General features: G+C 43.1%; 1 protein-coding gene and 1 long non-coding RNA gene across 2 annotated transcripts; one reads left to right on the top strand and one right to left on the bottom strand.

Annotated features, from left to right (window-relative positions):
• Positions 1–3,841: 3,841 nt before the first annotated feature.
• LOC137840471 (general transcription factor II-I repeat domain-containing protein 2-like) lies at positions 3,842–7,157 on the bottom strand. Its single transcript, XM_068651444.1, has 2 exons — positions 5,148–7,157; positions 3,842–4,967 (listed from the first exon to the last, which is right to left on the bottom strand). Exon 1 carries the CDS (start codon positions 6,592–6,594, stop codon positions 5,161–5,163), a length of 1,434 nt encoding a protein of 477 aa, XP_068507545.1. The 5' UTR covers positions 6,595–7,157; the 3' UTR covers positions 3,842–4,967; positions 5,148–5,160.
• Positions 7,158–7,254: 97 nt separating this feature from the next.
• LOC125972261 (uncharacterized) lies at positions 7,255–9,492 on the top strand. The gene is made up of 2 exons (XR_011087148.1): positions 7,255–7,650; positions 7,725–9,492. It is a non-coding gene; the product is annotated as an uncharacterized lncRNA (long non-coding RNA).
• Positions 9,493–12,900: the final 3,408 nt, after the last annotated feature.

Below are 12,900 nucleotides of genomic sequence, written 5' to 3'. Positions count from 1 at the left end.
AATACTTGTACATATTTATAATAATTGAGACCTCATCAATTCCATTGTGGAAGCAGAGCCTGGGCTCTCCCATCTCTGGGGTCGAAGTCACCGAGATAGTTAAAAAGCTCCTCGAGGGCAGGGCCCCAGGGGTGGATGAGATCCCCTCCCGGAGTCCTCAAAGGCTTTGGCTGATGTGGGGCTGTCCTGGCTGACATGCCTCTACAACATCGCGGACAGTGCCTCTGGATTGGCAAAATGGGTCCTACTTTTTAATCATTTTAGTCACGGGAGCATCATTATTGTTGGATTTTGTCCACAATTTAGGGAGCGCGTTGTCTGCGCCTTACGGCAAAAGCCATTGCCAATCACCTGTTATCCAATTTACTCACTGCGTGCTCGTTTGATTTCTTCAGATTTAGGAAAATGCTAAGACACTGAAGCAGAAATTAGACTTACACAGGTTGGTTGAGTTCAATCACAATTCTTGTTCAAAAAGCTCTGTTTTCAGGAAAGTACAATACAGCGCTGGGCCCTTCAAGAGCAGAAAGTCTCCATTCAGAAAAGGCAACGTTCAAGGTTCTTTGGTTAGCTTATATGAGCTGCACATGCCAGTGTGGGCCGAGTTTGATGGGTGATGAGTCTTTGGGGTGGGGCAAGTTCGCCATGGGAGTGGGTGCTGGTTATGGGCGATTCGGTGTGTGGAGGGGGCTGTTGTCTTCCATCCCGTCTTTCGGCCTTGGCGATCATCTTTGGCCGAGTCCTTGGCTGGCTCCTTCTGGCACCTGCTGGTTTTATCTCCACGTGACCTTCCTGTGAACATTCTTCTCCAATCTTGGACATACACTGTCTTACCTCATTCTTTCAATTTTCTCATTTTGTACGAAATTATGTTAGCTTTTGGCTGTGACATCATTAATCTATTGCTGTTCCCTGACTATGTAAAGTTTGTGCTTTTTATACTTCATGTCTTTGCTTACGTCATTATATTCTTAGTTTAATCATGCTTCCAACCGTATCTTTTCTTTGTTAGGCAAAATATTTCCCTCTGTGCAGAGCGTTCAGTAGTAATCAAAAACTGGCGTCTAGCATTAGTCAAAACATAAGATACAATCAAGTACTGAACGGTCAAGACGACTCTGGCCGTGTTCATGATTTAGAGAAAAAACATCAGGCATACATTACACAGTTCCTTAAGGGTCATTAAGCAATTTAGGCAATATATCAAAAGGCATTTGTTATTTCAAAGTGCTCAGAAATATATATCAGATCATAAAGTTATAAAAACCTTTCTCATTACCATTTATCAAAAATGTCTAGTTATGTCTTCTTTATTGATTTGGTGTGTAGGTATAATTATAAGCTTAGTGTTTCTTTTATTGATTTAATATGTGAATATATACTTTTCTGCTTATGTACTTTATTCAATGAGGTTTGAGCATATCTGTTTTTGTAGCTAGGTAGGACTTTTTGTATTTCGACCACATTCCTTCATTATAATTCCGAAACTGATTTCAAGATACATTATTGACATTCAGAGAGTTTAACAATTGATTTAAATCACGGCCCGTGCACTATTTTGTTTAATGAACATAATAACTGAGTATATCCGATGCAATCCCGTTTGTCTCTCTGTATATTTGACGACAACTTTTCAAAGAAGATTCTCATTTTGGAATGCTTTTTGTGCAGGTTGATATTTCCGTTCCAATCTGAATATGCCGCTAACTTTGCCTCTGTGGGGAGGACAAAGGGATTATGACATGGATGCGCCCGGGCACGTGACATGTTTCCGCAGTCGAGCCCGCAAAGCTAGCTGTCACGATTCGTCCCCGGCTGCTTTATTATGTCTGTTACCATGGTTTCTGTTTGCGTCGCCCCTCCCCTCCTGTGTCACCTCAATCAATGTAACCACAGTCACCTGCTTCTTGTTACCTGTTTTGTATTTAAGTCCTGTCTGCCCCTCACTCCCCGTCGGATCATTGTGGTTGTCATGTCTTGATGTCTTCACGTCTGTAGTCTTCTTGTCTCACGTCCCGGTCAGTCAGTCCAGTTATTGTTTTGTTAAGTTGTCAGTTTGCTGTTTGAGTTTGCTCAATAAACCCTGGTCCAAGCTGCATTTGGTAGCCCTGCTCCATCCGCTCCATGACACTAGCAAAAATGAGTAAGAATTTATTTTGAAAAATATTTAAAAAATTGGCGATTCACTCCCAATTACATTCGTCGGTGCATCTGTGTCTCTTGACACAGGTTAATTCGGGTCAAGACTCTCGTCGCGGTCACGCGACGTCATCCCAGTCGAGCCCGCGAAGCAAGCAAAAATGAGCAAGAAACAGAAAGGAAAGCTTCTTCGGAAAGGGAAAAAAGCCCAATGAGGAGACGGAAGAAGAAGAGGCAACCATTTCTAAGAAAAGGAAAGCTGCATTTAAAAGAAAATTTCTGGAGTCCTACTTAAAATATGGATTTATCGCCACAGGTGACTCTGACGCACCAAGCCCACTCGGCACATGTGGCGACAGGCTAGCTAACGAGGCAATGAAGCCTTCAAAACTGCTTCGGCACATGGAGACCAAGCATCCTACATTAAAAGACAAACCTTAACCACTTTGGGTGTCATTGTCAACAATTACGCCAAGATGGGACCGGCTCGTTTCTGAGAAAAGAGCTCAGTGCTCCCACTAATTCAACGTAATGGTGAGTTTTGATTTGCGCTCCCGCACCAGACTCGCCAACAGCTTCTTTCTCCAGGCTGTTAGGGCCCTGAACTCGCTACCCCCTTCTGCGTAGCGTGCGGCACTGTTGCGCTATTTTCGGGAATGTCTGCTGTACGCGCACTTGCTCCTTTTTTTTTTTTTTTTCTGCTCCTCTTTATTTATTTATTGTGTTATTTATTCATTATTTATTCAGCACACTTTTGTTATACTTGTTTACTTGTTTGTCTGTTGTGAGCCATGTCTTGTCACCGTGGGATGGGGGGAACGAAATTTCGGTTTCTTTGTGTGTCTTTGGCATGTGGAGAAATTGACAATAAAGCTGACTTTGACTTTGACTTTGACTTATACTTGTTTTTATGCCAGTCGTATCATTTTATTTCTTCGTATTTATATGTTTATTATAAAGGCTCAGTGGCCTAGTAGTAGAGTGTCCGCCCTGAGACTGGAAGGTTGTGGGTTCAAACCCCGGCCGGGTCATACCAAAGACTATAAAAATGGGACCCATTGCCTCCCTGCTTGGCACTCAGCATTAAGGGTTGGAATTGGGGGGTTAGATCACCAAATGATTCCCGAGCGCGGCACCGCTGCTGCTCACTGCTCCCCTCTCCCCCAGGGGATGGATTAAAATCACATGGGGATGGGTTAAATGCAGAGGACAAATTTCACCACACCCAGATGTGTGTGTGACGATGATCATTGGGACTTTGGGACTTTAAATGTTATATTTATTTATGTACATTTATTATTAATTTAAAAGGCCGGTCCGCGAAAATATTTCTGACACATAACCGGTCCGTGGCGCAAAAAAGGTTGGGGGACCACTGTTCTAAATGTCAACTGCGTGGTAAGCATTCATTATAATAATAATAATAATAATTAAATCTCTTAAATATAAATTTCTACAATAGGTAGGGAGTTGGGTAGGTATAAAAAAATCATTGCATAATAAAAACTAACAAATGAAAAATCCCAAACTATCATCACCCTCATTCTAATGAATAGATTTTTGTTTAAAGGCTTTAGAAATTTGTTTGTTCTTTAGATCCCTTACTTGGGCTTCTGCTCTTGTGAGGAGCAGGGCCACTCTGGACAATGGCAGAAGGTCGACCCCCCCCCCCCCCCCCCCCCCCCGTCCTCCCACTCATGCATGGACCGAACCACAGCTTTGATTGGAAGGAGACACTTTTACACGAAACACAATATTACAATGCACTAGGCTTTGATGTCTATTCATATGCAAATGAGTTAGGGGTAATAAAATTTTATGACCTTTTTATGACTTGTTATGGTATCATAAATCACCCTCTTTTGAATTGTGGCGGGGTTGGGGGCATCAGGATGGCGCCAGTCGTGACGGCGCCATCTTTGACTGTCGCCATTTTGGTTTGCTGGCGCCATTTTTAAGATGTGGATATGTATGGGCATGTATTTTTATGAATCAAGACAGGTGCAGCACCTGAGCTATCTTTGCTAAAAGCCCTCTGAGCTAGCTTTGCTTCCGGCCGGTACGTGTGAGATTGAAGGGAGCCTTTTTGTTGAGAAGGCGAAGGGAGGGGGTGTTTGTGTCAGAGTGGAGGGTCACGAGAGGGAGGGGGGTGTTTGACAGAGGCGGCATTACAGGTGCCAAAAGTTATCTGAAAGAGAAAAAATCAAGGTGTTGTCGCATATAATTTGAGAAACAATAGCTCAGCCAAAGTTATCTGAAAGCGAGAGACGCATGTAATTTGGCAAACATTACTTTAAAGCAGGGGTCCCCAAACTTTTTCCTGTGAGGGCCACATAACTTTTCCTTTCTCTGATGGGGGGCCGGTGTCAGTTTGCAACAGAAAAAGTGTGACGATCGTAGGGGTGCTTAAAAAAATTATTGTTTTCCAGAAAGCCACACATAACCAAATAACCCTTTCCAGGTTCTTTACAGAAAAAAAGTCAGGAAATAAATAATAACACTATTAATGAAATAAATAATAACTAAATAACCCTCTCTGAGTTCTTCACAGAAAAAAACTGGAAATAAATAACACTATTTATGAAATAATAATAACTAAATAACTCTCTCTGGGTTCTTCATAGAAAAAAAAAGCCATGGAACATTAACTTTCTGTTGTGCCATGCACAATCTTAACAGATAAAAGTTCAGCTCAGTTGTCAGAACAGAATCTCTCTGACACATATGAGCAGTCTCTTAAAGTTCTTGTGTTCCTTCCTTATAATCCTTTTGTAGGTTCCAGTAGGCTTGTAGACACCGCTGTTTGCAGCTCTCTCTCATCAACTTCCCTGTGAAAACCACAAAGGAAGCAGGTTGAGAAACTGAACTAAGTGATACAGCACCTACACAGCACAATACATTTCAGTACCAGTATGGTTGTAAAGATGGATTTTATCCCAGTAGATTTTATTATGATTATATTTGTTTATGCTCAAAATGACTCATTCAAGTCAGAAAAGTGAGCTTACCTATGTATGTTCATCAGTGTGAACTGTGGGCCTGCATCTGGCTGGTGAGAAGTTGAATATCAGGTTCCATCCTAGTTACAGCCAGTCTCAAGCACTGATGCAAATTTTCATCTGTCAATCTTGATTTCATCGGAGTTTTCAGCAGTTTCATGCGTGAAAAGGTTTTCTCGCAGATATACGTGCTGCCAAAAACTGTGGACATTTTCATTGCGTGTTTTTTGATGTTAGGGTACGTGTCGTTTGGGAGGGCGGCATAGAAGTCAATGAGACAGTTGGGCTTGAATGTGTCTTTCAGAACATCACAGTTCTGTAACTCAGCCAACTCAAACTGATATGAAGGCTGGGCTTCATCAATGTCGGCAACAAAGGGGTTCTGAAAAAGACGGATTTCTTTTGCATGAACATGTAGTACACTAAATCGCACACCGAACTCCGCCTTCAGCATTTCCAGTGCTTCCACGCACTTTTCAGCTGGGAACGGGACCGCTGGGTTCTCTGTCGACAGCTTTTGGGTAGCAGGGAGATGGACAAAGTTGCGCTTTTTCACTTGTTCCAAAAGCAGCGCTAATTTCACCTCAAATGCTTTTATGTGTGAATACATGTCGCAAATGAGTTTCCCCTCGCCTTGTAGCTGCAAGTTAAGGCTGTTAAGTATTTCTGTCACGTCTGTTAAAAATGCGAGGTGCCATTTCCATTCTGGGTCGATCAGCTCTGGGACCGTTTTGTCTTTTAAATGAAGAAATGCGTTAATTTCGGGTAGCAGCTCGTAAAAACGCCTCAAAACTCTGCCCCGGCTCAGCCATCGGACCTCTGTGTAGTACAGGACATCTCCGTGCGCAGACTCCAGTTCAGACAGGAATTCTTGGAACTGCCTGTGTTTAAGTCCCTTTGCTCTGATGAAGTTTATGCACGACACCACAACCTTCATTACAGAATCCCACGTCAACACTTTGCAGCACAGTGCTTGCTGGTGAATCAGGCAGTGGACTCGTAGCGGGGCGGTGAGACCCCTTTTTTCCAACTCCCGGTTCATGCGTCCTATTAGACCGCGAGTTTCGCCCACCATGCTAGGAGCCCCGTCAGTCGTGATGCTAGCCAGCTTTGACCAGTCCAGGTTCAACTCCTCCATGGTTTGGCACACTTTGTCAAAAATATCCTCTCCCGTTGTAGTCCCTTTGAGACTTTGGAGGGCTGCCAGCTCCTCGCATATCTGAAAGTTTGCGCTAACTCCACGAATAAAAATGAGCAGTTGTGCTGTGTCCTGCACGTCCGTGCTCTCATCTAGTGCTAATGAAAAAAAGTCAAATTCTTTTGTCTTCTGCTGCAGCTGGGCATATACATTACTCCCGATTTCTTCAACGCGTCTGGTGATTGTACTCGCCGACAGACTTACGGCATTAAATACATCTCTCTTCTCGGGACACACCTCCTCCGCGACAGCATCCATACATTTCTTAACAAACTCTCCGTCAGTGAAAGACTTACCGCTGCTTGCTATCAGTTGAGCAACCCGAAAGCTGGCCCGAACGGATGCCTGGTTCAGCTGAGCTTGGCGTACAAATGTATTCTGCTGAGATAGTAGTCCACTTTTTAGCTTTGAGAGTTTGTCTGCTCGTATTTGGCCTTGCAAGCTATCGTACTTGTCTTTGTGACGGGATTCATAGTGTCGGCGAAGATTGTATTCTTTGAATACCGCCACCGTCTCTTGACAGATGAGACAAACAGCCTTTTCTTTGCATTGAACAAAAAAAAAAATCGTTTGTCCACTGCAGGTTAAATACCCTGCATTCTGAATCAATTTTTCTCTTACCTAACCTTTTCGCCATTATTCCGTTCTCTCTTTGAGAGGGCGGGGCCTAGGAATTTTTTTCTGGAGGCCAAATAGGAAAACAAATCCGATAGCGTCTCTGGTATTGTTCAGAGGGCCGGGCCAAATGTGCTGACGGGCCGTATCCAGCCCGCGGGCCGTAGTTTGGTGACCCCTGCTTTAAAGGATCAAGGGTTTTTTTTTTGTTGAGAAAATCATTGAAGTGTCGTTAGCATGCTGCCACAGGCATCTGAAAGAAAAAAAAAAAAGCAAGGTGTTGATGCATAATTTGAGAAACAATAGTGGAGTCGGCATTACTGGAGCCAAGGATATGAGGTAGACCCTTTGATACGGCCAGAGTTATCTGACTCCCCGCAACACGTGAGCCCATAGGCGTGGTCTTATCCCTGCCAAATTTAAAGTTTGGTGTGGACGAGCATCATTTTGGAGAAGACAAGCCAAGGCATAGCTCTGAGCAACGGGGGTTGAAGCGCGTCAAAAAGCTGTTTTCGAGAATGGTTAAAGGTAAGTCATTTTAATACCTTTCTCGCGATAATAATAATAATACACTGCGGTTATTTTATAAAACAAAATGTAATGTTTATATAATATTTGCAGACAACATCGTTTTTGCCGATGTCCACGCATCTTTTGACGACGATTTTAGCGACGTTTACCTAACACAATCAGACTACGGTGAGTCAATCGCGCATCTAAGATAGTTAATATAGAGGGTATTAGTTGCTGATTTTATTTTATGTATGTAACAGATCTCGTGGCCGCGGCCACTAGGAAAAGCGTTCGGCCGACACAAGCTGCCTTCGACCGCCATATTGGAGCAGTCGACCGGCGGTATCAGAGTCACGTGTTACTGTTGAAACCAATCCACTCTCAACCCGCACCGTTCAGCCGGAATCAGCGACGGACTCAGAACTAGTTGAAGCTCTGTCTACTTACGAGGGCTTGAATCATCATCAAGAGTCGACAAACAAAGTTAGAAGTATTCCTTCTATGTTATCATTTGACTTGCTATTTTTGGTAATATAACGGCTTAACCGTTTTTTTTTTTATTGCTACTTCCAGGTGAGCGTCGTGACACGAGGGCTCAGAGAGAGAGAGAGAGGAAGAGGCGGAGGAGGAGGGGGCAGCCCTTCTACAACACCCACCACTCAAACAGCAGGGGGCCTCTAAAGTGTCGTGGTAACTGTATCTACAAAAGACGGTTACAAGAGTGTTTTAAGATTATACATGCTCTTACAGATTTAGCCGAATCAAAATAGGTTTGTGTTGTTTCTGTTGTGTTTTGTAAAAGAAAATATAATGGATCATCCAAACCTTACGTCAACGGAGTCAGATTTCTTAGCAAACATTGATGAAATAGATTTGCCGTCATTTAGCGGGACAAGCCAAAGAAGTGACACACCAGAGCTAGATTTATCAAACGTTAACAATGTGTGTCAAATAACAGATTTGCTCAACAATGTGAGCACGGCTTTGTCAGAGGGGGAGAGACCAGACAGTCCTGCTATTCTCACCCATTTACAAGCTGTCATAGATGAATTGAACAATCAAAGTATGAATGAAGGTGGACAGAGTCCGACACAAATCCCGTCACAATTGCTAAACATGATAGCAGAATTAAACAACCAAGCTAATGGCAACAATGGGCGTATCAGTCCTGACATTCCTGTCCAGTTGCTAAACATCATCCAAAATCTAAATACACAGCCTCTGGTTGACCCGTTGACCGCTAACACTGTCGATTCATCACCGGTTGCTATTGACGACGTTCCGCCGATATTTCAGCCTAACAACTGCTCTGTTATAATTGATCACGAAATAGACGTTATTGATGACAACACACCAGCATTTCAACACACGCCCCAGCAATCTAACAACGGTTCTGTATTAGCTGACCAACGCGGCGGTTCTATTGTAATCAATAGGCCACATTTCAATAATGTAGAGGTAAGGCGACAGTTAAATATACCATCGCAACAGAACATTAATGATTTTGCAACCTTCTACCTCCAGATTGAAGATAAAATAGATGATGTCATGCAAGAGGTAGCTAGCAGGGCGCAAACAGGTGATGTAATTCAGATAGAGCTAGTGGGTGGTAACGATAGAGCTCACATCTACCAGCAAATTAGTGATATAAACTCTATCAGAGATAATGTATCAGACATGCTTGAACGTTTAGCCCAATCAAATACAGAGCTTCTGGCTGATGAGGGCTTAGAGCTCATTGTACAAATAGTCACTCCATTGTGTGGTGGAATGCGTCGTAGGCTGTTGAACACTACCAACAGAGAGATTTTGAGGTTGAAAAAACGACACCTACACATACCTCGTAATAAAGACAATAATTTGTGTTTCGCTCTCTCACTAACCTATCTGCTAAATGACACACAACAAAACAGGCCACAAGACAAGCGCGGCTCTTACATGAGAGTGTAGGATTGGATTGTCAAACACCTGTGAGTCTGGGCGATGTCCATAAATTTGAGAAAGTCCTCAAACGGAAAATAACTGTAATGTATCGAAAAGAGGACTGCCGCCCCATGACCTTTTTCGACACGCGTTACCCCAAAACAGATAACGATACCTTATTTGTCTTAAACCTTGAGGGTCATTATTACGGCGTGAAAGCGATTGAGGCCTTTGTTGGCCATGCATTCTTTTGCAGGCTTGTTACAAAGGGCATGAGAATTGGCAACAGCACCAGTGTGAAGGACACTGTGGCGTTTGTCTTGATCCATGCTGTAAACAGCGGCGGTTTAAACCTGTCATCTGCCCCGACTGTAACAAATCTTGTCGTAATGAGGAATGCTTTACCAAACATAAAGAGTCTCGATCAATGAATCGTGTGAGCAACTGCACTTCATACAAAAAATGCTTGGAGTGTGGTCTTCAATATTATGTGAGAGCTGATGGTATCGGTGCTAAACATCGTTGCCCCGTTAAAAAATGCACAGTGTGTGATGAGATCTTAAATCAAGATGACGCCTTGTTGAACCCCCACATGTGCTACATTCAGCCCATCAAACCACAACCACCGTGCAAAAATGTAGTCTACTACGATTTCGAAACTTATGTAGATTCAGACGGTTTACACAAACCTTTTCTCATCTGTTGTGAATCAAATAGACTGGCGAAGCATTGGTATGGCACAGATTGTGTTGATGAATTTCTCAGATTTTTCCGAAGGCCACGGTTTAAACAAACTACGTTTGGTGCACATAATGCGAGAGGTTTTGATTCATACATACTGATAAGGAGAATGCTTGAATTAGGTCTCAAACTTGACATTCTGATGCAAGGGAGTAAAGTTCTATCATTTGTCGATTTAGACACAAAATCTCGATTCATAGACTCTCTCTCATTCTTGACGATGCCTCTAAGCGCAATGCCTAAGGCCCTGGGGTTTGAAGACAAATCAAAGGGTTACTTCCCACACAAATTCAGCTCTTTAGAGCATCTAAATTATGTAGGGTCTCACCCTGACCCCACGTACTACGGCACCGATCGAATGTCACCCTCCCAACGATCAAAGTTTGACGAGTGGTATGCCAAAGAAGCTAGCAATGTGTTTGATTTTGCTAAACAGGCAATCGCCTACTGATGTTGATCTCCTAATGCAAGGGTGTGAAAAATTCAGGAGTGAGTTTTTTGAGGCCACTGGAACAGATCCATTCAATGCGGTAACAATTGCGTCGGCGTGCATGAAAGTTTTTCGAGCTAATTTTCTAACCCCTCAAACACTAGCCATTACACCATCAGACAACTATATGCGTCAGCACAAAGCTTTCTCGCACGATTCTATTCAGTACATGCAATGGATCATGCACAGCCAAAATATCCAAATTAGACATGCATTGAACGGTGGTGAAGTTAGGATAGACAACTACTTTGTAGATGGTTATTGTGAAATCGGGGGCGTAAAAATAGTGTTTGAGTATTTTGGTTGTTATCACCACGGCTGCGCAGAATGCTTCGACCTCTCTAAAATATGCCCGACAACCAAACGCCCTTTTCAGGAGAGGTTTGATAAAACACAAAAGAAAATTCAGGATCTACAGCTTAGACAGGATGTGTACCTTGTAATTATGTGGGAGCATGAATGGTTGCAAATGAAAAAGATGGACATAGAGGTGAAGGAATTCCTTAAAAAAAACAAATTTCCTACACCGCTCAAACCGAGGCAGGCTCTTTTTGGGGGCCGAACAAACGCATTCGTTTTAAGATACACGGCAGGGCCGAACGAGCGTGTGTTGTATGTTGATGTGACATCATTATATCCTTTCATCAACAGTACAGGTACCTACCCCATCGGCCATCCAATGATTATCCACGGTGATTTTAAAGACCCTAGATCGTATTTCGGTTTCATCAGCGCCACAGTCAACCCACCCCGTGGTTTGTATTTTCCTGTTCTACCGTTCAAAACAGCTAAAGGTAAACTCGTCTTCACACTGTGCCGCACATGCGCCGAGTGTAACAACCAGCAGACGGCTTGTACACATAGTGATGAGCAAAGATCGTTAACAGGTGTTTGGACAACCCCTGAATTTGTTAAGGCACTTGATCTCGGGTACACGGTTGCAGAAATTACAGAAGTGTGGCATTACACAAGAACGAGCGACACAATTTTCCGTGATTACATGCGAACATTTTTAAAAGGTAAACAAGAATCTTCAGGTTATCCGGCTCACGTGGTCAACCAGGCTGACAGAGAAAGATACATAGAAGGGTATGCCATTCATCAGGGTATCCAACTCGACCCTTCCAAAATTGCTGTAAACCCTGGCAAAAGGCAAGTGTCAAAACTCTGTCTTAACAATCTGTGGGGAAAACTCGCGCAACGTGACAACATGACAAACACAAAAATTGTGACAAAATCAGAGGATTTTTTGAACTTTTGTTTTCAGGTCTGTACAATGTGAAATTCTTCCATTTTATCAATGAGAAGCTCTCAATTGTACAGTATTGTATCAACATAAACAATGAGATCCCCGCCTCAAAAACATCAAACGTGGCTGCAGCGTGTTTCACAACAGCCTATGCACGCCTAAAAATGTACAGCTATTTAGAAATTTTACAGAGGCGTGTCCTTTACACCGATACAGACAGCCTCGTGTACACTGTGAAGCCAGGTGAAAGTGTTCTCCCTCTAGGGGATTATCTGGGTGATTTGACAGATGAGCTTTCGAACGACAGCATTTTAGAATTTGTCTCAGCCGGCCCCAAAACATACGCTTATAAAACACGAGGGTCATCTCAGACGGTCATGAAGGTAAAGGGTATAACACAAAGTCACGAAAGCGGTCAGAGCATCAATCTCGATAGCATGCTCAGTTTGGTTCAAGGGTACATCGATACAGCAGGTGCAACCTCAGATGTGCTTTACGCTCCCCAACATAATTTCGTTCGCGATAAGAGAGGGTTTCATCTCAGAAACATGTCATTTTCCAAGCGGCTTCGTGTGGTGTACGATAAAAGAAGGCTGCTAGAGCGAGGCACCACTGAACCGTTTGGCTACTGATATCCATACGTGTGTCTGTGTGTGGAAATGGCTTTTAATCAGATCGAATTCGACCCCAGATTAGAACTTCCTTTTTCATCTCTAGTAGCAGGGCCTTCAGGTTGTGGCAAGACTTTCTTTGTAAAAAATGTATTGCAAAATCCTGAACATGTTCTGAGAAAAAAACCTGATAATATTGTCTGGGTTTATACTTCATATCAGCCAATGTACGATGAGCTGAAAAACCTGAATAAAGACATTGTTTTTATCAAGGGGCTGCCTGAATCTTTTGATGACGAGAAGCTGTTCCCGCCACAGCAGCACCATCTGCTGATTTTGGATGACGTCATCTTCCAAGCTTCGGATAACCCTGAAGTGGTCCGAATATTCACCCAATATAGACATCATAAAAATTTAAGCGT

Source organism: Syngnathus scovelli, chromosome 7, assembly GCF_024217435.2.
Source record: "Syngnathus scovelli strain Florida chromosome 7, RoL_Ssco_1.2, whole genome shotgun sequence".
In the NCBI taxonomy this organism is placed as follows: domain Eukaryota; kingdom Metazoa; phylum Chordata; class Actinopteri; order Syngnathiformes; family Syngnathidae; genus Syngnathus; species Syngnathus scovelli.
This window is presented reverse-complemented; position numbering and strand designations above follow the sequence as displayed.